At 54.6% G+C, this 23,624-nt stretch overlaps 1 protein-coding gene across 1 annotated transcript in view; it reads right to left on the minus strand.

Moving 5' to 3' along the window:
- The window catches only part of ARNT2 (aryl hydrocarbon receptor nuclear translocator 2), a 143,676-nt gene extending 142,035 nt beyond the window's left edge, over positions 1-1,641 (minus strand). Inside the window, exon 1 of the mRNA XM_086711749.1 lies at positions 1,473-1,641. Coding sequence (XP_086567875.1) covers positions 1,473-1,626 — 154 coding nt within the window. The 5' untranslated portion in view covers positions 1,627-1,641. The remainder of the gene's footprint in view (positions 1-1,472) is intronic.
- Between the last annotated feature and the right edge of the window lie 21,983 nt (positions 1,642-23,624).

Here is a 23,624-nt window from a genome sequence, read left to right on the forward strand (position 1 = left end):
AAGCATGGGGGGTGGGGGGGGGTGGGTAGAGAAACAATGCTTGGGGTGTATTTTCAAATAAGCATGGTCATTGGGGAGTATTTGTCACTATTGATCTGACTAATAGGCGCTTAACGATATTCATTTGGTTATCGATTGCGCACACCCTGAAAGTCTGCCTTGTGCCAGCTAGGTGCCCAGTGGGCAGAGCAGGGAAAGAAAGCCACAGGGGCTCTGTCCTCCTGGGCCTCCAACCTGGGGGTGGGGAGGCGAGGAGTGCTCAAGAAACACACAGATGCCTGGGGGGTTGGGGGGGGGGGCATGGTGGTCACTGGGGAATGAATCCGGGCATAGAGAGGGTGGAGTGATCGGGAAAATGAACACTAGCCTTGGAGCGGAACGTGGAGAGGTGGACAAAGACACGTCAAGTGAAAAGATCGAAGGGTGTTGGCTTTGGCAACGAGATAGGCCAGGCCCAGGCAGGTAGAGATCAACTCCGATGACAGCTGAGCCCCCCACCCCCACCCCCCGCCATCCTTGCATCAAGTAGAATGTTCCTGATTTTCCCGATATCAAGCCAAACGAGAACCCAGCCTCTTTTCTACACAAGGCATCAGCACTCCAATACCCACACGCACTCAATACACAATAGGTACCTGACTGAAGATTTCCTACGGTAAATGCCAGGTTCACTCCACCTCAAACAGGGTAAAAAAATGTATCTTAAATGCCCCCGCCGTCTAGAACAGTGCCCTTTCAGGCCCCGGGCCCCACCGGCAGGCCTGTCTTGCTGGCCTGTCTCCATACACGGCACCCAGCACGGAGCCCCGCGCTGTCCAGCCTTCCCTGCCCCTCAAGGCAGCAAGCTTTTCTCCTTGGGGTTTCCCTACCCGCCGTCACACGAGGCTCGCTTTGGTATTGTCTGCACACAGATAGATTTGCAACATTCTCCCTAGAAAAGAAAATTGTAGTGAACATGACTGTCATCACATACACACACACATTTACCATATACATACATATTTGTTGACAAGTTTTACTCTCTTAACTGTGTGCTCAGGCCTGCTGGCCGTTTTCCAGGGGTTACTCTGCAGATAACCTTTAATCCTTCTTTTTGCATTTGTCCGGGTAGCATGTGGCCAGCTGCTAGAGGCCGGGACACTTCCGTAGTCCGCTTGGAGACAGACCTAGCCTGTCGTGCTGTGGTTTTCCGTAAGTAAGAAGCGTGTGTGACTTTAACAGAGACGTTTCACCTTCTCCACTCACTGCACCTCCCATGTGGGTGATTTTTGACCTCGCCCAATTCAGCCTGCCGAGTTTGCTGATGAGGGGACAGAGGCTCGGGGCGGAGAAGTGTCTCTCCCAAGGTCACGGGGCTCAGTAGCCTGGCAAAACTTGGGAGGAAGCAGGTCCCCCACAGTGCTGGGGTTGGGAGGCGGGAGGCTGGGTGGGGGTGTTGTGAAGGGCAGAGAAACGGGGATCTGGGTCCTTACCTTCTGTCTTGTCTCTCTTTCTTTCTCTCTCTCTCCTCTCTCCTCTCCTCTCTCCTCTCTCCTCTCTTGCTAAGTAGGTAAATACCCAGAAACATCCATTGTGGAGGAAAGCCCCGCTCTTAAGTAAACAGCCTGAAATGGAGCGGTTAGTCATTGCTGAACACTGAGCGGCATTTACACGATACAGTGGTCTCGTGCTAATTACGGGGGCTGGCGGGCCGTGACCAGTTAGCAGCCTCAGTCCGCTCCACCTTTAAACCACCTAGAACTCTTTTAAATTCCAGAGGAGGCTCTGAGGTTGGAAGCTGAGACCTGCTTTCTTTTTTTGTAAGTGGGTGCAGACCAGCTGGGCCCCTAGCACGTGATTCAGTGTGCCGCTCCCAGCGGTAACCGGGGCTGGCGGCCACAGTGCGGGGGACACATGTGGGGAAAGCGGTAGGTCACCTGGGCCCTGCCTCACATCCCTGCGAGTTCTGACGTGAGACCCGGGACTCCCATCGGACGATGTGTGATGACCCCAGGATTCCATCTTCCCTTGACTTCCCTTTAAGATAGCAAGAGACCGGGGCGCCTGGGTGGCTCAGCGGGTCGAGCATCCGACTCTGGATTTCAGCTCAGGTCATGATCTCACGGTCCTGGGATGGAGCCCCAAGTCGAGCTCAGCGTGGAACTTGGAGCCTGCTTGGGATTTTCTCTCTCTGTCTCTCTCTCTCTCTCTGCCTCTCCCCCACTCATTCTCTCCCCCTCTCTCTCTCTTTCTCTCAAAATAAATAAACTAAAAAAAAAAAAAATAATAATAAGATAGCAAGAGACCGGGGCGCCTGGGTGGCTCAGCGGGTCGAGCATCCGACTCTGGATTTCAGCTCAGGGCATGATCTCACGGTCCTGGGATGGAGCCCCAAGTCGAGCTCAGCGTGGAACTTGGAGCCTGCTTGGGATTTTCTCTCTCTGTCTCTCTCTCTCTCTGCCTCTCCCCCACTCATTCTCTCCCCCTCTCTCTCTCTTTCTCTCAAAATAAATAAACTAAAAAAAAAAAATAAATAATAAGATAGCAAGAGACCGGGGCGCCTGGGTGGCTCAGCGGGTCAAGCATCCGACTCTGGATTTCAGCTCAGGTCATGATCTCACGGTCCTGGGATCGAGCCTCAAGTCGAGCTCAGTGTGGAACTTGGAGCCTGCTTGGGATTTTCTCTCTCTCTCTCTCTCTGCCTCTCCCCCACTCATTCTCTCCCTCTCTCTTTCTCTTTCTCTCAAAATAAATAAACTAAAAAAAAAAAAAAAAAAAGATAGCAAGAGACTGCGGCGAAAAGCAGGGCCTTCCTCAGAGAAAGAGGGCGTGGAAGGTAGAGGAACGGGCTGACGCGTCTACAAGAAGGGAGTTTCTTCTCTGTCACACGCTGCACGGCCCTGCCAGCCTCCCTCAGTCCTCCGTTCCTTCTGACTTCTTGCTCAAGGCAGGAGGGAAAGGCTCGTGGGTCTGCTACCCCCACCCTGTCTCCCGTGTTCAGTTCCACAGCTGCCCAGAGGCCCTGTGTCCAGGCGGCCCCCCAGCCGGCAGGTTTCCTGGTTACTCTGAGTCACGGACCCAGCTGAGAGCCGGACGAGGCCTTGGGTCTACAGAAGAGGGCGGGAACCCGGCCTTGGAAGCAGAGAGGGGGGACCAAGTGTGCTCTGTCACCCTCCCAGCCCTAGAGCCTGGGGAAAGCCTCGCTTTCCCCACCTGAACCTCTGTGCGGGAGCCGCAGTGATGATGAACTTGACCGTGGTCATGTGTGTGCTCCGTAGAGTCGAGATGCTTTAGAATGCTGCTCTGGCAGTTTGGCGGAGAGGAGGGAAGTGTGGCAGACAGGGGGAGAGACACGGGAAGGGGCTGCAAGCTGCGTTGTGCCTTCGTGGAGATGGGGTGGGGGGGAAGAAGGAGGGGAACAGCCGTCGGACCCACGGGTTCTGACCTCTGTCTTCTGGCTCACGTCCCGGGAACGCACCTCAAACACGCTGACGGAAAAGCCAAAAGCAGAGGGCTTTCCCCCATCCGGAGGCCCAGGGAAGGAAACCACGAAGGACGTTTCTGCAGGGACTGAGGGACGAGGCAGCCAGTGAGCCGGGCCCCATGTGGAGCTCCTGGCCCCGTGGGGCCTCCGTATGGGGTGCCTGGGATGCTTACATTCCCACAGGCCAGGGGACCGGAAGGTCCCAAGAGAGTCCAGGTTCCTGGGTGCGGAGGACCAGCCTCAGCGAGCAGGACTCAGTGAGCACAGGCTCCAAACCAGGGGCCACGGGGTCCAGCCACAACCCGGCCTCCGAACGATGCCTTAAGGTTCAGCAGCCAGATGACCACCCCAGCCGCCCGGGATGGAGGGGAGCAAGAACCCCAGGGCCCTTCCCCACCCTCAGCCCCCCATCTGAAGGAGGCCACCCTTGCCAAAAGAGACACCATCAGTGTTCAAGGTCAGGGTTTGCTCGGTTCAGAGGAGTCTAGGCTGAGTAGATTTGTATCCCTGCCACGTGGGACAAAGAGACAGTCCAAAGTCAGAACTTCACAGCCACGACACATGGACAGTGACATGTACCCTCCGTGAATTCTCAGGGGTGAAAACCCGTGGCGTGAAAACGCGCCCTCTCTGGCTCCACCTCCCCCGTTAAAGCATGGAAGGCATCTCGGGGGAAGGCTGGGCCGCCTGCCTCCGGAACAACCACGTCCAGGGGGCCGGTGACCACGACTGTGCCCTCTCGCGAGAGGGGACCCCGTCGCATAAGAAGAAAGCGCCTCCTGGTGGAACCCTGCAGCTCGAAAGGACGTGCGGACATTTCCACGACGACGTGGGAAGAAATTGCCTAAGATAAATGCAGACGCTGATTTAGCAAGAAGTGAGAGGGAAACACTTATAAGGAAAAAAAAAAAAGAGGGGCACCTGGGTGGCTGCCGACGGTTAAGCCTCTAACTTGTGATTTCGGGTCAGGTCATCATCTCATGGTCCAGGAGATCAAGACCCATGTCGGGCTCTGTGCCGACAGTGCAGGGCCTGCTTGGGATTCTCTCTCTCTCTCTCTCTCTCTCTCTCTCCCCCCCCAAACCCCCACCCATGCATATGCTCTTTCTCTTTCTAAATAAACTCCAAAAAATTTAAAATAAATAAAAAGAAACATCTGTAAATTAGTCCAAGGGCTGAGTCTTTGGAAGGGACCTCCCTGTAGCCACCTACCTGTCCCCACCCCCCCACCAACACCTGTGCACCGATAAAACCCAGTTCCTTGTCCTTTCTGACCCACACAGAGATCCCCCTTTCCCTTCTCCCTCGTGAACTTCTCGTTCTTCTTAACCCTGTATTACTGGTCACCGCCTCCCTTCCAGGTGGTGCCTGCACCGTGACGGGGCTCCGGGTCCCATCTTCTCCCTCGTTCTTTCACATGCCTCACCGGGCCAGGGTTGATTTCTTGTCCACACGTGTTTCATGAAGCTGTGAGCTACTGCCTCCGTGTTTTCCCTTCCCTGGCACCTAGCTCGTCCGGCTGACGGTCTTGTCGGTCGTGAGCGTTCACATAACCCGCCACCCCCCCACCCCCGGGGTAGGAAACGCGTGGACAGCTGTCCAGTGCCCTCCCCTCTGCGGCCGCTCGCATCCTCCCAGCATCTCCCTTTGGCTCCTCTTGGCTGGGAGTTTATTGTTAATCTGCTCTAATTCCGATGCATATTAGAAGCTGTGTCACTTACTCCTGGGAAGCAAGAGGGACATGAGTAGGAAAAGGTACTCCGTGCTCAGCGCCCTGCTCTGTCCTCGTTCTCTCCAAGTGCGTGAGGAGCTCAGTGACTGTGTCATCTCCCGCAGCGACTGTAACCCCCCCACCCGCATTCGTATGTGGAATCTAAAAATCAGAGTAGAATTTATGCAAACAGGCATGTATAAATAAATTCCATATATATATATATATATATATATGTGTACGTATGAATTACATATAATTTACACACACTCAGCTCTTTCGGGCAGTCCGGTCTATCTAACACCTTCATTTCACAGCTGGGGCAGTTCTGACTCGGCCTCCTTAGGGACAGCATGCCCCACGTGTGAATGTATTCGGATTTTCATAGACAGCCACTTTCCCGCTTGTTTTAATCCACTTTGGAAACCGCCCTCACCAATGACAACAGCTTTTTTTTTTTTTCAGCCTAAGAAGATTCTCCCAACGTTTTAGCGGGTAATTCTAAATAGGTGCATTTGAGCTTACGTTATGTATAAACACATAGTTATTGCTTAACAGTGCTGCGAGAATTAATGGGGTTGGTTAATGATTGATCTCTCTCTCCAAGTAATAATATTCGACATTCCGTAGGCGTCCACACCGGTTACTGTGAGACGACACGCCCAGACCAAGTTCATTACCCAGCCAAGCAGTCTGCAACAGCTCTCCGTCGTTAGCGTGCAAATCAGCGCAAACACAGGACAGGTGACAATGACTCCCTCCCCGTAGGTCACACTGGTTGAGGGAGGCCGGGCACGGTTCTGTGGGAGAACGGCTATCTTGAGCACGCACGGTCTAGCTCCTTGAGGGGTCAGATTTGGGTCTTCTACACGTCTTCCTGTGTTAACACAGTCTGTGGAATTGACAACTGAACTTTAGAAAGCCACCTTGTACATAACTGAGAGGTAAACCGTAGAAGCTCTCCAGTCCTCCCTGCTGACTGTATCGTGAGGGAAGGGTCTAGGTGCACCGGCTCCGGACCGGGTTAGCATCTGGGGCGGGGTGGGGGAGGGGAGGGGTGGAGGGAAGGCCGGCCCATCGCCACTGGTTCCTTGTTGTGTTTCAGAGGATAAGGGGAACCCTGCCTTTTCCCATCAGCAGTGGATCTGCTCTTTCAGGGGTGTGTCCTGGGGCGGGGGGCGGGGGCGGGGTTCAAGGAATCTGAATTTCCCAGGGGTCCGTCCCAGTGCCTCGCCATGCCAGTCGGCCACCTCCTGGTAACGTCTGCTCCGGACTTCTCTCCTGCCTGGCGCCTGGCTCTTCTGATGATCTGTTAGGTTTCTGCTCCGCTGGCCACCTTTGCCAGCCCCGGGGCTGTCGTCCTGGGTCAGCCGCAGGGGAGGCCTCTGTTCCTTCTTACACCTGCAGACGGACTCAGAACCCAGAAGTGTCTCCAGCTACTGGCCCGGGTGCTGGCTCCCCCAGAAACTGGCCATGCTGTGTGCTGATTCCCCTGCCCCGGTGCCCCAAACCACCTTGCTAGCCGCTGAACACCAAGCCAAACCAGAGAACCGGGGTGTGTCGATGCCATTGGCCTGCCCACCCGCCTGCAGGCACACACCCTTCACCCCAGATGCTCCACCCTCCCTTACTTCTTAAAGCCCGGAGCCCCGATTTCTTCCAGCTCCCAGAAAGACGGGCAACGCCTCCCTTAGCCGACCGGTTGAAGGGTCCCAGCTCCTCTAGAAGCCTGAAGGTGGGGCCCGCGCTCCCTCCCAGACCTACCAGGCTGTGGGTTCCTCTCCCTGCCCCTGCTGTGTCCACAAGACAGGGGTGAGGCCGGGAGTGGGACGTTTCCCTACGTGTAGGCTTCTCTGGCTTTATCATCCTAAAGCATATTCCCTGTTAGAGAGAAAGCTCAGTGCAGGAATGGGGCGGGGGGGGGGGGGGCGGGTAGCCAGGGTGAGGCTCTTTGGTAAACTACAGCACACAGCCGCAGGGGGGGAAGGAGCGAGAAAATGCTTAGGAGGAAGCACAAGTCTTCATGTGGGCTTAACTTCACCCCTCAAGCTTCTAAAATCGTGATTTAAACGGAGTATTCGTTTACCAAATCACCTTTGGCTTTATTATCCTTGAAGGAAAAAGTAATACTGACCATCCCAGTATTGACTGTTTGCTCACACAACTCGCAAGAATGTGGTCAGACGGGGACCCAACCCACAGGACGTGAGCAACCTTGCTGATGATGGTACATCCCAGACACTGTCGATATAAGGTGTCCTGAAACCCTCACTTTCTCCCTTTTTTTTTTAAGTTTATTTTGAGAGAGAGAGAGAGAGAGAGAGAGAATCCCAAGCAGGCTCCAGGCTCAACACAGCGCCCAATGCAGGGCTCGATCCCACAAGCTGCAAGATCACAACCTGAGCCGATATCAAGAATCAGACTCAGGGGCGCGTGGGTGGTTCAGTCGGTCGAGTGTCTGACTTTGGCTCAGGTCATGATCTCACAGTCCATGAGTTCGAGCCCCGCGTCGGGCTCTGTGCTGACAGCTCAGAGCCTGGAGCCTGCTTCAGATTCTGTGTCTCCCCCTTTCTCTGCCTTTCTCTCTCTCTCTCAAAAATGAATAAACATTAAACAAAACAAAAGAATCAGACTGAGGCACCCGGCGCCCCTCTCCTTCTCCCCGGGAACAGGTGTATTCCTTATTGGGAGACCCCCCATTACTGGCTCAGTGCCCACAGAGAAGAGCTCTTTGCCGGTCGGTGTGGTTGTTCATCAGCGACAGAAAATTAGAGTCAGGATCCTGGGTTGAGACTGAGCTCAGGCTCCACTCAGAGCTGACGAGTCCACACGAAACAGAGAAAATGGTCTAAGGCCGACGTTGACTTGACAGCTCTTTCTTTGTTCAAAAGCAGAAAGAACAGGAACGGAGAATCTAAGAAAGCCCTGCTGAAGATAAATATATATTTGGAGGAGGGGGACGGGGAGGAGCAGGAGGAGAAGAAAAAAAAGGAGAAGTGAAAACACAAAACAAAACAAAACCCAAATATATCAACAACTCCTTTGGCAACAGAAAGGAAACGTGGGTGAGGAACCAGGAAGGAACATGCGAAAGAAAGCAAAGTGCGTCCAGGACCCCAGGGAACCTGTGTGCGTGGCTGGTCCCAGCCCCCAGAGGGATATGCATGGGGCTGTCGTGACGCAGTGACATCGGCCTCAAGGCCACGGGTCTCGTCCCAGGGACTCCCCGTCGGGCCCAGACCCCACACCGCACACACCGCACCCTTCCGTGGCCGCCCTCGGGGAATAATCTGGCCACCTAAGGAGGCCTTGCTGTGAGGGGGAAATGAGCCGCTTAGCCCACAGGAGCACTCTGACATACCTTCTACTTTTGCTCCCTATTACCAATAAATTGGTATTTGGGCGGTTCCGTCTGTCCCTCGAGGCCTGATAAGCCCGCTGGAGGTGAAAAGGAAAAGAAAAAAACGTTGCCAGACCATAGGCAATGGTTATGCCCCAAGCTGACGCTGAGAATCGCCTGGCCTCCCTGGAGGGCATCTTGCTGGTTTCCAATGTTAATCAATGCAACCTAGATAACGACTGTATCACATTGGTATTTATGTGACTACGTAGGCCTGTATCTATCTATCTATCTATCTATCTATCTATGTATCTATGCTGCATCTATATAAGGTGCCTAAAAGATTCAAAATGATTTTTGTATATATTTTATTTAACCCTTTGTCATTCTTTAGCTCACTTACTGTCGCTTTCATTTGACAGATCTGGTGACTGATACTCAGAGAGGTTGGATGACTTACCCAAGGTCACACGGCTAATGCATTACAGAGCCAACTGTATGAACCCAGACTGGTCTGACTCCAGAGTTTCACTCACTCAATCTCCAACTATCAAGGTCCACTGGTAGATGTTATCTCACTGTAACATACGAACTTGACAGGTAGCTTCCCTGGTTAACTTCCTGAAGGTAGTTGGAATCAGATTTAGGAGGCTGTAAACTGTGGAAACAAGCTACAAGGGGAGTCAGCAGGTGTGAGAAGGGGGGTTGGCCCTCCGGGCCCCGTGCCTCCGGTGAGGTCTGGTCACCCAGGCGGCAGGAGCCTGCAGGCTGACTGCTCTGAGAACTGGTCGTTATGGTCTCACGGGTGACTAACTCCATACGCCCTATGATGAATGTGCTGTCCCTTGTGCTGAATGTTCCAGTGAAATCAGAAGGGAACTGGCAACTTCTCTAACGTGCAAAGGGACGTTTCCTAAGGCTCATGAGTGGACTTTGCTTCAGACCGTCCCCTGCAGGCTGAGGAAGTTCATAGTGGCGGAGGAGTCCCTGAACGCAGTGACATGGTGACGAGGGGAGGCTGGAATTCAGAATTGGTTCGAAATGACTTTAATAGTCTTTGCGTCCTTTGTAGTTTGTTTGAAGTGGTTCCTTTCCCCAATAGTTTGTACTCCTTTAATCTGAAATAATTTCAGACTTACAGTAAAGTTGTAAAAATAGTAGAAAGAACTATCAGACACATTTCGCCCCAGTTGTCAACATTTTACAACGCTTAGGTTTTCTCTCCATGTATCTCCATATTATCTTTTTCTGAATATTTGAGAATAATTGGAGACATCATAGCCCTTCCTGCCACAGACCTTAGTGTGTATTACAACCACGTTGCAGTTATTAAAATCAAGACATTATCGTGATGGATTATGATTAGCGAAGCCACAAACATTTTTCATCTTCCCCAATTACCCCGAAATGTTCTTTATGGAGAAAAGGAATACTGGCTCCCAGAACCCAATCCATGATCACACATTGTCACGTCTCTGTAGTCCCCTGTAATCAACTTTATTTTTTAGTATGGTTTCGGGGTCACAGAAAAAAAATAAGCAAAAGTGCAGAAGGTTCCTATATGCCTCCCCTTACACACACGCGCACACACACACACACACACACACACACACACACACACACAACCTCGCCCTCTGTCAGCGCCGTGCACCAGAGTGGGACGTTTGTTACGATCGACAAACCGACATTGACACACTGTTATCACCCAAATTCTGCAGTTACATTGGGGTTCACTTTTGCTGTGCATTCTGTGTTTCGACAAATGTTTAATGGCATGTATCCACCATTATAGCACAAAGATGGTCTCAAACACAGATAGTTTCACTGCCCTGAAAATCCTGTTCCCTACCTACTCATCTCTGCCTGGCTCCGAACCCCTGGTGAGCACTGATCTTTTTACCGTCTCCATAGTTTTTCACTTTGCCTTTTGCAGAATGTCCTATAGTTGGAATCCTATAATCTGTGGCCTTTTCGGATTGATTTCTTTCACCTACGGGTATGTTTTAAGGTCCCTCCAGTCTTTTCATGGTAGCCCGCCTGGTTTTAGTGCTGAATGATCTTCCATTGTCTGGACGGACCACAGTTTGTTTACCTGCTCGCCTACTGAAGGAGATCCTGGTTGTTTCCAGGCTTTGGTGATTACCAACAGAGCTTCTGTGAACATCTATGGGCAGGTTTTGTGTGGACACAGGTTTTCAACTCCTGTGGGTAAATACCAAGGAACACGTGGGCCGATCCTGCGGTAAAAGCACGTTTCATTTGGTAAGAAAGCACCAGACTGCCTTCTGGAGTGGCTGCCCCGTGTCACACTCCCCCTGCATCCAAGGAGGGGCCCTGTGGCCTCACATCTCGCCAGCATATGGCGTTGCCAATGCTTTGGGTTCTCACCGTTCTAACAGGCACGTGCAGTGAGATGTTCCTACCACCGTTTTTGAAGCATTAACGGTCCTTGTCTGTCGATCATACCTCCGGGCCTGTGGCTAGACTGGCTGCTACGATTTTCTCATGATGGAGTTGTGACTGATCTCACTGCTGTGACCTTAACTAACCGCCAATAACATAACCAGCTGAATCTTTAGTCCGGGTTGGGGCCCAGGGCACCCAAATTACCTCCACAATTTAGTATACCATTGGTCTCAATTCTCCATTTATTTGCAACTTGACATACACACATATCTAAAATATCCTGAAGCCTGGGTATAATTTATTACCTTAATTACTTGATGATTTACACAGACAGAAGCATCACAAAACGTTAGGGCAGCATTTCTTTTTTTCTTTTTTAATCTTTTTAGTTTTTTTTGGGGGGGGGAAACGAGTGGGAGAGGGTCAGAGAGAGAAAGGAAGACACAGAATCGGAAGCGGGCTCCAGGCTCCGAGCTGTCAGCACAGAGCCCGACGCGGGGCTCGAACCCACGAACCGTGAGATCGTGACCTGAGCCGAAGTCGGACGCCCGACTGACTGAGCCCCCCCGGGCGCCCCTAGGGTAGCATTTCTGATACCTATTGTTCATCGACTCTTAAGGCACTATTATTTCAAGGTGTCCACCAAGTGTCCATGACCGCGGAGTAGATTGAGAAGGTGTGGCACACACAGGACAGAATACTACTCAGCCATAAAAAGGAATGAGATCTCGCCATTTGCAACAACGTGGATGGAACCGGAGGGTATTATGCAAAGTGAAATAAGTCCGTCAGAAAAAGATAAATACCATACAATTTCACTCATACGTAGAACCTAAGGAACAAAACAAATGAGTAGAGGAAACCTACAAAGTGCAGTAACCTGCAAAGTGAGTAAGAGAGCCAAGATCTTCACTCAGGCCTCTGCTCCGCATCCCGGCTCTTAGCTGGTCTCCAAGCTTTTCAAAGCTCCAGTTTTGACGTTACGTATCAAGCTCGTTTGCCGTGGGGGCCCTGAGGCAGAGCTGGCACAGACACGGGGCTCCGCCGACAGGCCCTCGGGCCCCTCACCGCGATCTGAGGACTGGGGACCCAGCATTCCTGGGTCCTTTCCGCTCACGGGGCCGTTTGTAAATCGAAACAACGGACTCTTCCATCATCCACCATCGCGGACAGGGTCTGGGCCTCGGGCCCAAACCCCTGGGCTTCCGGGGTTTCAGAATGAACACAGAAGCCACGTCGACACGAAAGATAATGAAAACGTCTGCGTAAGTTGAGTCAGGGGGAAAGATAGAGCAGGGTGTAAATCCCGAGTTAAACGTGACGTCGGGGGAGCCGTACCCAGAGCATTCTGTGCTCTGCCTCTCCCGCCCAGTTCCCCCCCAAACCCCGGGACCCGTGTGCAGCCACGGTCACCATCCCCCCACCCCCACTTGAGGGCTGTGAGGGCCCGGCCGCCTGCCCGGCGTCAGTGCCCCCTTTGCTGCTTCTCATACCCCATAAATACGTTCGGTTGTTCCAATTAAATCGTATCGAAGCCGGCTCAGCCCCCGGGATGACATTTCCCGCTCTCGCAGGGCATTGCCCTCTGTGTCCCAGAACCCGTTCGAGGGGAAGGTACCTGCGATGCTACCTTACTTTGCGGAAAGCCGCGTGCCCAACAAAGGACGTCAAACTTAATTAGCACATTAGCATAATCACGTCAAGGACAGACAGAGCACTTGACAATAGGAAATTGGATAAATCAATGCAAACGATTTCAGCTCCATGCTTCCTAATTAGCGCAAAACGAGGAGGGGGCGGGGGCTGAAATGCTGTCAGACGCACTTACTACAATTGTCTCTAATTTATGCGGTTGGGATTGACAGCCAAGTGTACTTAAATTTATCTCCACGTTTAAAGGAGTCAAGAGCTTAAGCACACATATTGTCTACTTAGGGGCTTCTGTTTGACCTTCGAGGCTGAAAGTAGATGCTCCCTTGTCTCGAGGCGCCCAGCTAAGCGGTGACGCCACTGCGAGAGGTTTCGCGGATGCAAACAGGTGACGCTGCGGATTTCCAGGGCTCAGGATCCAAGAGGCGTAACGTGGGCAAAGGCGTAGCCAGAACAGGCCCGGGGCCGACCGCACGCGGCTGAGTGGCAGGTCCCTGAAGATGGCCCTGGAGAAGGGCCCAGAGGAGCTGTGCCCAGCTGGCTGCTTGGAAAGGTCACGACTTTCCCCGGCACGTCACAGAGGCAGAATGCAGACGCACTCATTCTGGCGTTCGTTCTGAACCGTCTGTCTGTCCCCACTTGTTCCCGGTGCCCCGCCCCACCTGGTGCCCCGGCCCCACAATTGCTGTTTGAGGGCCCCGGAGGCTCCCCCTTCACCCTCTGGGTTCAGGCTTCCTTCCAGTTCCTTCGCTGGTTGGAACGTTCCTTCAGTGCCCCTTCTCTCTGCTCGCCTCCCTCCTGCCCTGCAGTCACACCTTCTCCGGAACCTCCCGCAGCACGTTTCTACGCCGCTACGGAAACGTACTGGTTCTATCTGGACATTTCCACCGCTGCCTGTGCGCCGGACGTAAGCTTCCTGGGCAGAGGCCGCGTCCCCTCATATGTCCCAACCCAGTGCTTTACCCTGCGGGGGGACCTAACCCAATGGCTCCCGTGCCCCGAGGATGCACCTCGCCAGCCCAGGGTATCTGCCCTGTTGCTCTAGAAGCTCCTCGAAGTTGCTACCTTGCTCAGATTCGAGGAAGACTCTTAGCCTCTGTGGGGCAGCTGTCCCCTGCGGGTACCTGGGAAGACAGGTGGGACAGACAAAAGTGAAGCAGACAGGCAGGGACAGAGGTGGGGAGGTTGGAGAGCTGTTTGGGTACCTGGGGGCATCTGGCTCTGGGCCCCCCAAGAGCTCTCCCCGGGACGCTTCGCACACACCCCTGAGCCCACCTCCGCTTCTAGGACTGAACCCACTTGATGTGTCCCCTGTACTTGAGCCGAAAATGTTAATTATGACCACTTTACACTCCGCAGAAGTTTTGACTTTGTGTTGTGACATCTCCGCCTTTCATCCCGGAGTCGGACTTGAGTCGTGGGAGCCCGGCGGCCTCTCCATCCGGTCTGACTCCTCGCATCGCACCTTGGAGGCGTCCGTCCTGCTCGGTCCTGTGGCTCAGTGCCTGCGGACCCTGGCCGGCGGAGGGTGCTTGGAGTCAGGAGCCTTGCCGATTCCTCGAGACAAGCTGAACGCCTATGGCTTGGAGGGTCCGCCTCTCTTCCCATCTGTGCGTGCCAAACGGGCAGTTTTTAAATGTTTTTGTGTTTATCTTGAGAGAGAGAGAGAGAGAGAGAATCCCAAGCAGGCTCTGTGCAGGCTCCAACTCACAGACTGAGATCTTGATCTGAGCCGGAATCAAGAGTCTGACGCTCAACCAAGTGAGCCCCCCAAGGCGCCCCGCCAGATGGGCATTTTGGGATCTCCACACTTGGAGGTTGGCGAGAGTGCACCTGACTCTGCCCAGATCGTCTCCGGAGGGCACATGCCTGCTATGGAAGAAAATGCTGCTCTGGAAAACAGCCCTGCAAGCGGGACGGGGTCTGTTTCTCTGGCTTCCCGTCATTCTGGGTTCTCGGACGCGGAGGGTTCTGAATCACTGTCTGCCAGGCAAACAGCCACAGCTTGGTGGCCGCCAGGGAGTAATGACTGGTATTTCGACGATCCTCACTCTCGCTGATGCAGAACCTGAGATGAGAAAAACACCGTAGTACCATGTGTCTTGAAGGGAGCCCAGCACGAGCACTCTAGCCAGTTTCAGGCTCAAACGCGGGCTGAGAAGTTAACTTTCCCGGCACCATTTAAAGCAGGTTCTAAAACACAAACGTCTGACTTTGAGAATGTGGATCCTCTGTGACTGAAGCTCCGCACAGACTATTCCCTGGGAGGGATTGTACTGTTTCGGGGGGAGTTCTGGGGGGGGAGTCCTGAAAACAAGAGGAAGCATTTACTGGGTGTCCGTTCAGCTCCTGGGACTTAATGCAGAGCGTGAAATTGGCTACAGTGTGTTTATGCTGTACTGGTGAATGTCCCATATCTGGGCGTCTCCCCCAAGCCCTCCTTAGCCAGTTGTTACCCGCTTAGCAACATGGCCCCAACTGCCAGGCCCCTAGGCTCCAGTGGCCTGAAATCCCAATGGCCTGAAAGATCCAGCCCAGGAGGTCAGCCCAGCCCTTCACATCCTGAGGGGGCCGCGTAAGGGGATCTTGGAGGAGCTTCCGAGCTCCCAGGGGAGGGCTCCCTGTAAAAGAGAAACCTAGACTGGTAGTTCTCAAAGTGAGGTCCCCACACCAGGAGCATCAACGTCACCTGGGAACTTGTTCGATTTCAAAACCTCAAGCTCCTGCCCAGACCTTTGGAATTAGAAACTCACGGGGATGTGTCCCAGAAACGTGCGTTTTAACAAGCCCCCCTAGGTGATCCCAGTGCTCGCTGGGCTTTGAGAACCACCAGGCTAGGCCGTGGTCGTGAAGGTTGGGTCCAATCTGTGAAATGAGACAACGAATTGAAGCAGGAGACACTGTCTCAGAGGATGGCAAAGAGGCTGGGGAGGGAAGGCAAGTTGGCGGGGAATGAATTCCACCAAGGACCGGCTGGCTTTGTGTTGGTGGGCGGAGGGAGCTGATTAAATCCTCGCCGGTTCCCGAGCGTTACCTGGTGCACGTTCAAGTTCGCAAACTCCATCCTTCTGAGACACGATTATGATGCAGTGGCATCTGTGAACAGTAAATACCACCCAAACTCAGCGGAGAGAGGGAGCCGCTCAGCCCCGTCTCAACCGGGCGAGCTTTGCTCTAAATTATATCGCGTGCTTCTTTCCAATAACCCGCGAGCTCTGAGTCTCTCCATCATCCACAGAAGGAAATCAAGGCTCAGGGAGGTAGAATGACCCTTCCAAAGACACGCAGCCTTCGCAGAGCAGGCCGGCTTTGGGCCAGAGTGAATTGGAGTCCCTGTTCTCCGTGCAGCTGGGGCCTTTGCCCAGTGTTCAGTGCTTTGCGACATTAATACCAAGGCAGAGCATGCTGGGCCTTTCAATTTTGTTTGAGCAACTCTTAGTAGAACAACACTGCGTTTCTTGCTAAAAGCGGCAATCCGCTCTTTGATAAATACAAAGAGACGATGAGGCTTCTCTTTCCAAATTAAGTCCACATTTAAAAGAAGAAATCACAGTGAATTCCCTCCACTGACCTATTCGCATCAGTTTATCACGTGGCCCTCGTTCCTTGGGCCCGGCTTCTCTGTGATGCCAAGGGTTGCCTTCTGCCTGTATTTTCCCGTGAGGAGCCCGATTTCCAAAAGCCGGAGAAACTTTTCACGACACGGTGGCTCTCCTGAACGGTAGAATTGTGGATTTATTCCAACGCGTGACAGGTCTCGTTTATTTTGTTCTGTCAGAACTTCTGTGGCCACGCGACGTGGTGGGGGGCGCGTGTGCTGGGCGGGTCCAGAGTGGGCTCATCTTCATAGTCTTGCCGTCACAACCCACAGAAAAACTACAGGTGAAATCGGACGGCTGTGCCGGTTGGAGCCTGAAGCTCCCAGTTGTGTGTTATAGAGGGATTGAGGGGCCGGTGCCTCACAGCCACTCACCCCGGCCCGGGTTAAGAGTCTATGTGACTAATCTGTTTATAGTACGAGGCCATGGCTAGATCACGGGGACCCTAAAGGAAATAGCGATCCAAGGAATTTATGCAAAATGACATCCTTACTGTTCACTGGCCCACGACGTGTGAAGGGCGGGACTGGAGAGGCCTGTGTTTGGATCCCAGCTTGGACCCTCTAAGAGCTGTGTTATCTTGGGCCCACAGTGTCAACGGACTCACAGAACTCGGGGGAACTTAACTGTGGGCTCACAGGAGCCAGTATGGGTAGACTGTCACACACCTCTGCTCAGCGCCCCAGCCTGCTGGGCTTTAAAAAAAAAAAATGTAATGTGTATTTATTTTTGAGAGACAGAGACACAGAGTGTGAGCAGGGGAGGGGCAGAGAGAGAGGGAGAGACAGAATCTGACGCAGGCTCCAGGCTCTGAGCGGTCGGCACAGAGCCCGACGCGGGGCTCGAACCCACGAATGTTGAGATCATGAGCTGAGCCCAAGTCGGACGTTTACCTGGCTGAGCCATTCAGGCGCCCCAGACTTGACTTTTAATGTTCATTTATTTTGAGAGAGAGAGAGAGAGAGAGAGAGAGAGAGAACAGGGAGGGGCAGAGATAGAGGGAGAGAGAGAGTCCCAAGCAGGCTCCTTGCTGTGAGCACAGAGCCCGATACGGGGCTCGAAATCACGAACCGTGAGCTCGTGACCTGAGCGGATGTCGGGCACTTAACCGACCTCTCTTCCTTAAATGCCTCCTTCCTTTCTTACGGATTTATGATAAGGCCCAGATTTGACACTCCACCTCTCCTGCTCTGACCTCCCCACCCCGATCCCCACCCCCAACCCCAGCTGGTGTCCTTCGGGTGCTAGTGGTCAGTGTGGCCTGAGCCGGACTTTCCTGGCCTCTGTTTACCGTCTTCTGCTTCGTAAAGGCATCGCTCCCCTCTGGTTTCTCCGGTCCCGCCAGCTTCCCTGCCTCTTCCTCCCCGCCACCCTTCAGTCCGGCCGTCCCCCTGCCACGCGGCCCATAGGAGACGGAGGAAATCAGAAGCCGTCGGTGTCACACCTCACAGGCCCTCCTTCTATAGCTTCCAGATCCGGAGGGTAGACACCCGTCCCGGCAGTGTCTGCAATGGGACAAGTACAGGGTTCAGCACACAGAACGGCCCGGCAAGCTTACCACTCTCCTCCCTAACCGCCGTGATGTTCCGTAAAGACGGGCCTAATCCCCGGACCTGAGGGGCAGAGAGAGAGAGAACAGAGTGTGCGCTTCTGCGTCATGGAGGAAAGCTGCCAAACGCGATTAAGCTTTTGAGTTAGAACTTAATATAAATGCCTCTGCGATCGGTTTCCATGGCTGTTGGGTGAATGGAGTGAATGCGCTTCTAGGGCACACAAAGGCGGTTTTGGAGCTCGGCGGCGTGGAGGCCGGATTCCTTCCACTATTTGCTCCTGCGCGGGCGTCTGGAAGATGCTGGAGGGAGCGCTTTCTTTCCAAGCCTTGGGGGGGTTTGAACTTCTCCCTGAAGAAGGAAAGGAAAGGACCTGGGCCTTGAGGAGGACAGGATTCCGTGCACGCCCGCGCGCGGCTGCGTCGGGGACAGCTGGCCGTGAGGACGGGAGGGTGGCCGCCCGAGGCTCCCGCGGCCTAGGAAGCCCTTCTCGCTGGACGTCTCTGGGCCCCGGGAAGCCCCCACGCTGATTCTGCCTCTCCTCTCGGCCGAGGAAGCCGAGTCAGAAGCCGGAGGAACCAGTGGCGGGCGAGGTGGCCACATGGCACCCGACGCCTGGATGCAGGTGTGACCCGTGCCCCACATCCCAAGACCACTTCTCTGATCCAACCAGCGTCCCCAGTGACCCGCCAGGGACGACCTTCCTTGTCCCGCCCTCTCCGTTGTGAGTCACGGCGCCCTGCCCCGATTGACGCCTGACACGGAGTTCCTACTGACGTGACCTCTCCGGGCCCGTCCCGCATCTGTGAAATGGGTGCAGACTGAGTAAGCACCACGGTCTGTCACCAGGATCGAGCGGTTAATACGTTCAGTTAATATCAACCCAAATATGTCCACTGCCTGCGTGACACCTTCATTGAAGTCTGACGGGGTCTTAGGCTCATCACGGCCAGAGCAGAGCCCTTGACCCCCACCTCCCGACCCCGCTTGGCCCCAGTGGGTCTGCTCTCGAGTTAGTGGAGGCGTCACTGCCCCGCCGCTCACGCTGCCTCTTGTCTCTCGCTCTCACCCCACATCCGGCCCCTCGGTGATGGGCCCTCCTCCCCCGTCACGACCCCAGTCGATCCTCCAGGCCACCATCACGCGTCACCGGCACCGGTCTCCCCGCCTTCTCCACCACTCTTCGTGACACCCAGAGGGACGCTTTTGAACTGAAAGCGACACCACGGGACGGCGCTGTCCCCTCCGATGGTCTCCCACCACATTCACAGCAGGCCACCCTTGCACAGCCCGTAGTAGGTCCCGCACGTCCGGGCCCTGCCCACCGCGTCCCGCTGGTCCCCTCCTCTCTCACTGGCTCTGCCTCGGCCACACCGGCCCTAAGTGCCCCCACCCCCGGCGCAGAAGGCCCCCTGAACCCCATTGCACTGGGGGCTCCTCTCCTGACACCTGCACGCCCCCCCCATTCGTCTCTGACACCCTGAACACCCCACCGCCAAGTAGCCCCTCCGGCCCCTCGACCCCTTCTTTCTCACCCCTCCTGACCTGTCAGTCCAGTCCCTGCCTCGCGGCTGTGAGGGCAGCGCTTGGAGCGTCCGTTCTCCGGCCTGCCTTTCGCACCCCCAGAAATCCCTGCCTCGCAGTAGGTGCCGGGACCGTGTGCGGAATGCAGGGAGGAACTAGCAAGAAGAGGGCTGGCACCCGACTGCTGCTGAGTGAGCGCTGGTGCAGGTGGGGGAATGTGAGGTCGAAGAGGTCAAACCTCCCCCCCCAAAGCGGCGTCGACAATGTGGAGGAGGGAGGCTCGGACCCCGGCACTCCCGTCACTCCAGGAGGCCGGCACCTGGCTGGCCCTTCTCAGGATGCCCAGGGCGCCCGCGGGTCACACGAGCCGGGAGGCTCTCGGCGCCCCTCGCACACCTGCCGTTCTGGGGGCACCGTCCCCGTGAGCTCCCGGAGAGGGCAGGCCCGGCGTCCTAGCACAGCGCTGGGGGGACAGCAGGTCACAGACAGCGGTACCTGGCTTGGCGTGTGGTGAGGAGTGGGGGCCAGGGGACACGGTGCGGCGGGGGGAGGCAGGGCTTCCCTCTGAAACACTGACGCGTCCCCTGCGACTCTCCCTGAGCTTTCTGTGTCTCCCGTCGGGCCACGTGAGGTGCTCGGACAGAGGGAGAGCTAGAAGGGCCCACGCGAGGGTTCCCCATCAGCGCCCTGCACGGCAGAGGGTCTCCCCAAAGTGTGAGAGCCCTCGGAAGCCCGGGGGGCATGACGCCCTCCCAGACGGCCACGGTGGGGGGCCAGGGTCGTCCCGCCTGTGGACCCAGGAGCCTGGAGGGGGTGGGGGCCCCGGAAATAGGGGTTCCCTGAGGGCAGAAACGGTGCCGCCCCCCACCCGCTGGAAGCCAAGGTCACTGTCCCCGAAGCAGGAGACAGAAAACCAGTCCATGCTGTCCGTAAAGTGGGAGAAAATTAACAGACCAGGAATGTTTTGTCTCCGTGTCCAACAATACTTACAAGGATCTCAACACCTTGGGAGGAAAGTCGGGGGCCCTGGTTTTCGACGAGATTCCGACCTGAACACCGGGGGGGGGGGGGGTAGCAGAAGCTTCTGTGGGGGTGACCCCCGGGCTCTCCTCCCCGCCCAGCTGACGGAGGCTCTGTGGTGAGTCACGCTCTGGATACCCAGACTATCCAGCGTTTTGCCCCCCTCCCCCACCCCCCTCCCGGAAAGAAGCCTTTACCGGAAGCAAAGCGTCCGGCCCTCAGGCACTCCACCCGCACCCTGCACCCGGCCTCTCGGGGTCACCAGGGGTCCCTCCCACCAGCTAGTCCTCACCCAGCGCCTCGTCCGGCCAGTGGTTCTCATCCAGAAGCTGTTTCGCCCCCACCCCCTTTGGGTGACGTTTGGCCAAATGTGACATTTTTTGCTGTCACATCTGGGGAGGTGCCGGCATCTGATGGCGGGGGGGGGGGGGGGGGGGGCGGGGAGGCCAGAGGCGCTGTCAAATGCCCTGCAGGCACAGGACGGTCTCTCACCACAGAGAATGCTCCGGCCCAGATGTCCACAGCACAGAGGTCGAGAAGCTCTGAAAGTGGGCTCCACGCGGCCAGGTTTAGTTCCGGGACGGGCGTGCGACTTGATCCCAGCCCCCAGACTGGAGACACAGTCTGCCGTGAGGCCTCGGAGAAAGGTTCTCTCGTTCCCGAGAAGAGAACCAGGAGAGACCATTTTCCTTGTCGTGTTTGGACGTGACGTCCGGAACCGGTGCAGCCACCTTGAGACACGAAGGGAACTACTCTGAGAGCAGTTCAGCAACATCCAGCCAAATGGGAAACACGTGTGATGTGAAATCCAGCAATTTCGCTGACAGGTGTTTACCGTGGAGAAACCCCTTAAGTAAGCACACCAGGAGACAGGCTCACAAGCATCCCCAGCAACACGATGAAACCTAAAACCCAGGAACACGTGCTATTTGTAAACGGGAACATGAGTGACCAAAATGAGACCCAACTAAACTACATGACTCGTCAGCATGGAGAGTAAGCCACGGGTACAGGTGCCTGTCACAGACATAACACCGAGTAAGAAGTACAAGTTCAGCCCTCCTCCCTCACGTCCTGCCACCCCTCTCCGGAGAAAGCCACCCGTGGCTGAGACCAGGCTGGCTCTTCACCGTGAGGCCAGACACGCACTCGGGGCACAAAGGGGGGAAATTTTCTGTAAGGTCTTCCTCTGTTTGGGCTGCTATCACAAAAAGTACCCAAGACCGGGGGGCTTACAGAAACGCATTCCTCAGGGTCCTGGAGGCCGGCAGCCCGAGATCAGAGTAAGTAGGTCCAGGTCTGCTGAGGGCCCTCTCCTGGGTTGCAGAGAGCTGACTTCTCTGTTGATGTCCACGTGGCAGAGGGCCAGCTGTCCCCTGACTCTCTCAGGGGCACTAATCCCATTCACGAGGGCCCCGCGCCCGTGACCTTCTCTAATGACTTCCCAAAGGCCCCGCCTCTCTGTACCATCACATGAGGGGGTGGGTAGGGCACCAACGTGTGAATGTGGGGGGACACAGCCCATAATAGACCTGGAACAACGCTGCCTTCTGGAACTCCCAAAGGAAATAGATTTTTCTGGCAGAGAGAATGTGTGGCTTTCCTGGGAAGTAACTGATGGCCCCAGGAGGGGTAAGGGAGGGTGATGGCCTCATCGATGTCGGGAGCACAGCACGGGAGTAATGAGGGGTCCGATTCAGAACGAAGCCACGCCCCGGTACAGGCAGATTCATGAAGGCTCAGGGCTGGGCTGCGTCCATGACACAGATTTGATCCCATTTGGTGGCAACCAAGTAAGGAAGCAGATCGCCCAGCCCGGCGGGGAAGGCGGGGGGGAGGAGTGCAGCAGGTGGTCTTGCAGAAAGAAGCATCTAGACTCTCATCACCTGGCGTGTCCTCGGATCCCCAGGTGGCCATCAGACTGCAAATAACCGAATAAGCTGCCTGCAGAAGATTCTTCTAAACCCTGACCTAATCCAATGAGGGCACTTACCAACACTATTTCCCTCTGTCTGTGGCACGCCGCTCCCAGAACTGAAACCCGCACCCGCGGGGACCCGTGCACGTATTAACTCGTGCTGGCGACAGCTGTCTTCTCTGCGTTCAGCGACCATGCGCTCACTCCCGTGTCTTTCCTTCCCTAAACCTGTGGCCTGAATGTCTTGCGTTATTTTGGAGAAACTTTTACGCCCAGTGTTCTTTATTCCCAGATGTGACTCTTCCTCACTGCGTGTTCCTCGAATGTCAATGTTTCCATTACTTGCGTGATCCTCCACTGCCTAAGCTGCCGGGGGGACTGGTCAGAATGGAAACGCTGTAGCCATATGTCCTACACAACATACACACTGTAGTCATTACTACAGGGGCACCTGGGTGGCTCGGTCGGTTGAGCGGTTGAGCGCCTGACTTCGGCTCAGGTCATGATCTCGCGGACTGGGAGCTCGAGGCCCGCGTCGGGCTCTGTGCTGACGGCTCGGAGCCTGGAACCTGCTTCGGATTCTGTGTGTGTGTGTGTGTGTGTGTCTCTCTCTCCCTGCCCCTCCCCTGCTCACACTTTGTCTTGCTCTCTCTCAAAAATAAATAAAAACGTTAAAAAAATTTTTTTAAATACGGAAAATGCAAGTGTTCTGTGACAGATATGAGACAGTTGACAGAAAGACGGTGGAAAGCTTCCAAAGGGGGAGCACAGGTAACAGCTCACACCATGAGCAAGGGCCCCTCTCTCGTGGACGATTTCTCCGAGTCTGGAGCATCAGCAGCTATTAGGGTTCAAATTAAAAATTTCCATTCTAATCGCTCAGCATTAAGTAATTTCTATGTTGGACGAGGACCCAGCCCAGCTGCTTCTCTCTGATATTAAAACAGGATTAAAGACTTATTATATCTTTCCTTTGGTGCCGTTACCGTGGCCTCAGGTTTCGGATTTTAGCTTTGTGAATTACTTTAGTAACGGCATCAGTTTAATATTTTCATATCTCTGTCTATTTTCCTTTAAAAAGGAACCGTTTCTGCTTAACAAAATTCTCTGCGTTTTTTAATGTTTCTCTTTTCCACTGAAATCATCTCCGTCTCTCTCCCGTTTGCTTGAAATCTGACCGAAAGTATCCTTGTTTCCTTCCCATGTCATTAACTGGGGGGGCCGGGATATGTTTTCTTGACTCTAACATATTCACCAATTTCTTCCCTATTTCTTTTATTTGCTCCCGTAAATAGCAATTATACTTTGTTTTTTTAAATTACATTGCAGAATATGGAAAGTGACATGATACATAAAAGTTTAAAAGCATTGAAGGTGATACTACATTTTTATATACACACGCTTGTGTGTTACGTGTAATTTTAATAGAAGGAAATGTTAATT

Source organism: Puma concolor, chromosome B3 (genome assembly GCF_028749965.1).
Source record: "Puma concolor isolate L17-30 chromosome B3, mPumCon1.1.hap2, whole genome shotgun sequence".
Taxonomy (NCBI): domain Eukaryota; kingdom Metazoa; phylum Chordata; class Mammalia; order Carnivora; family Felidae; genus Puma; species Puma concolor.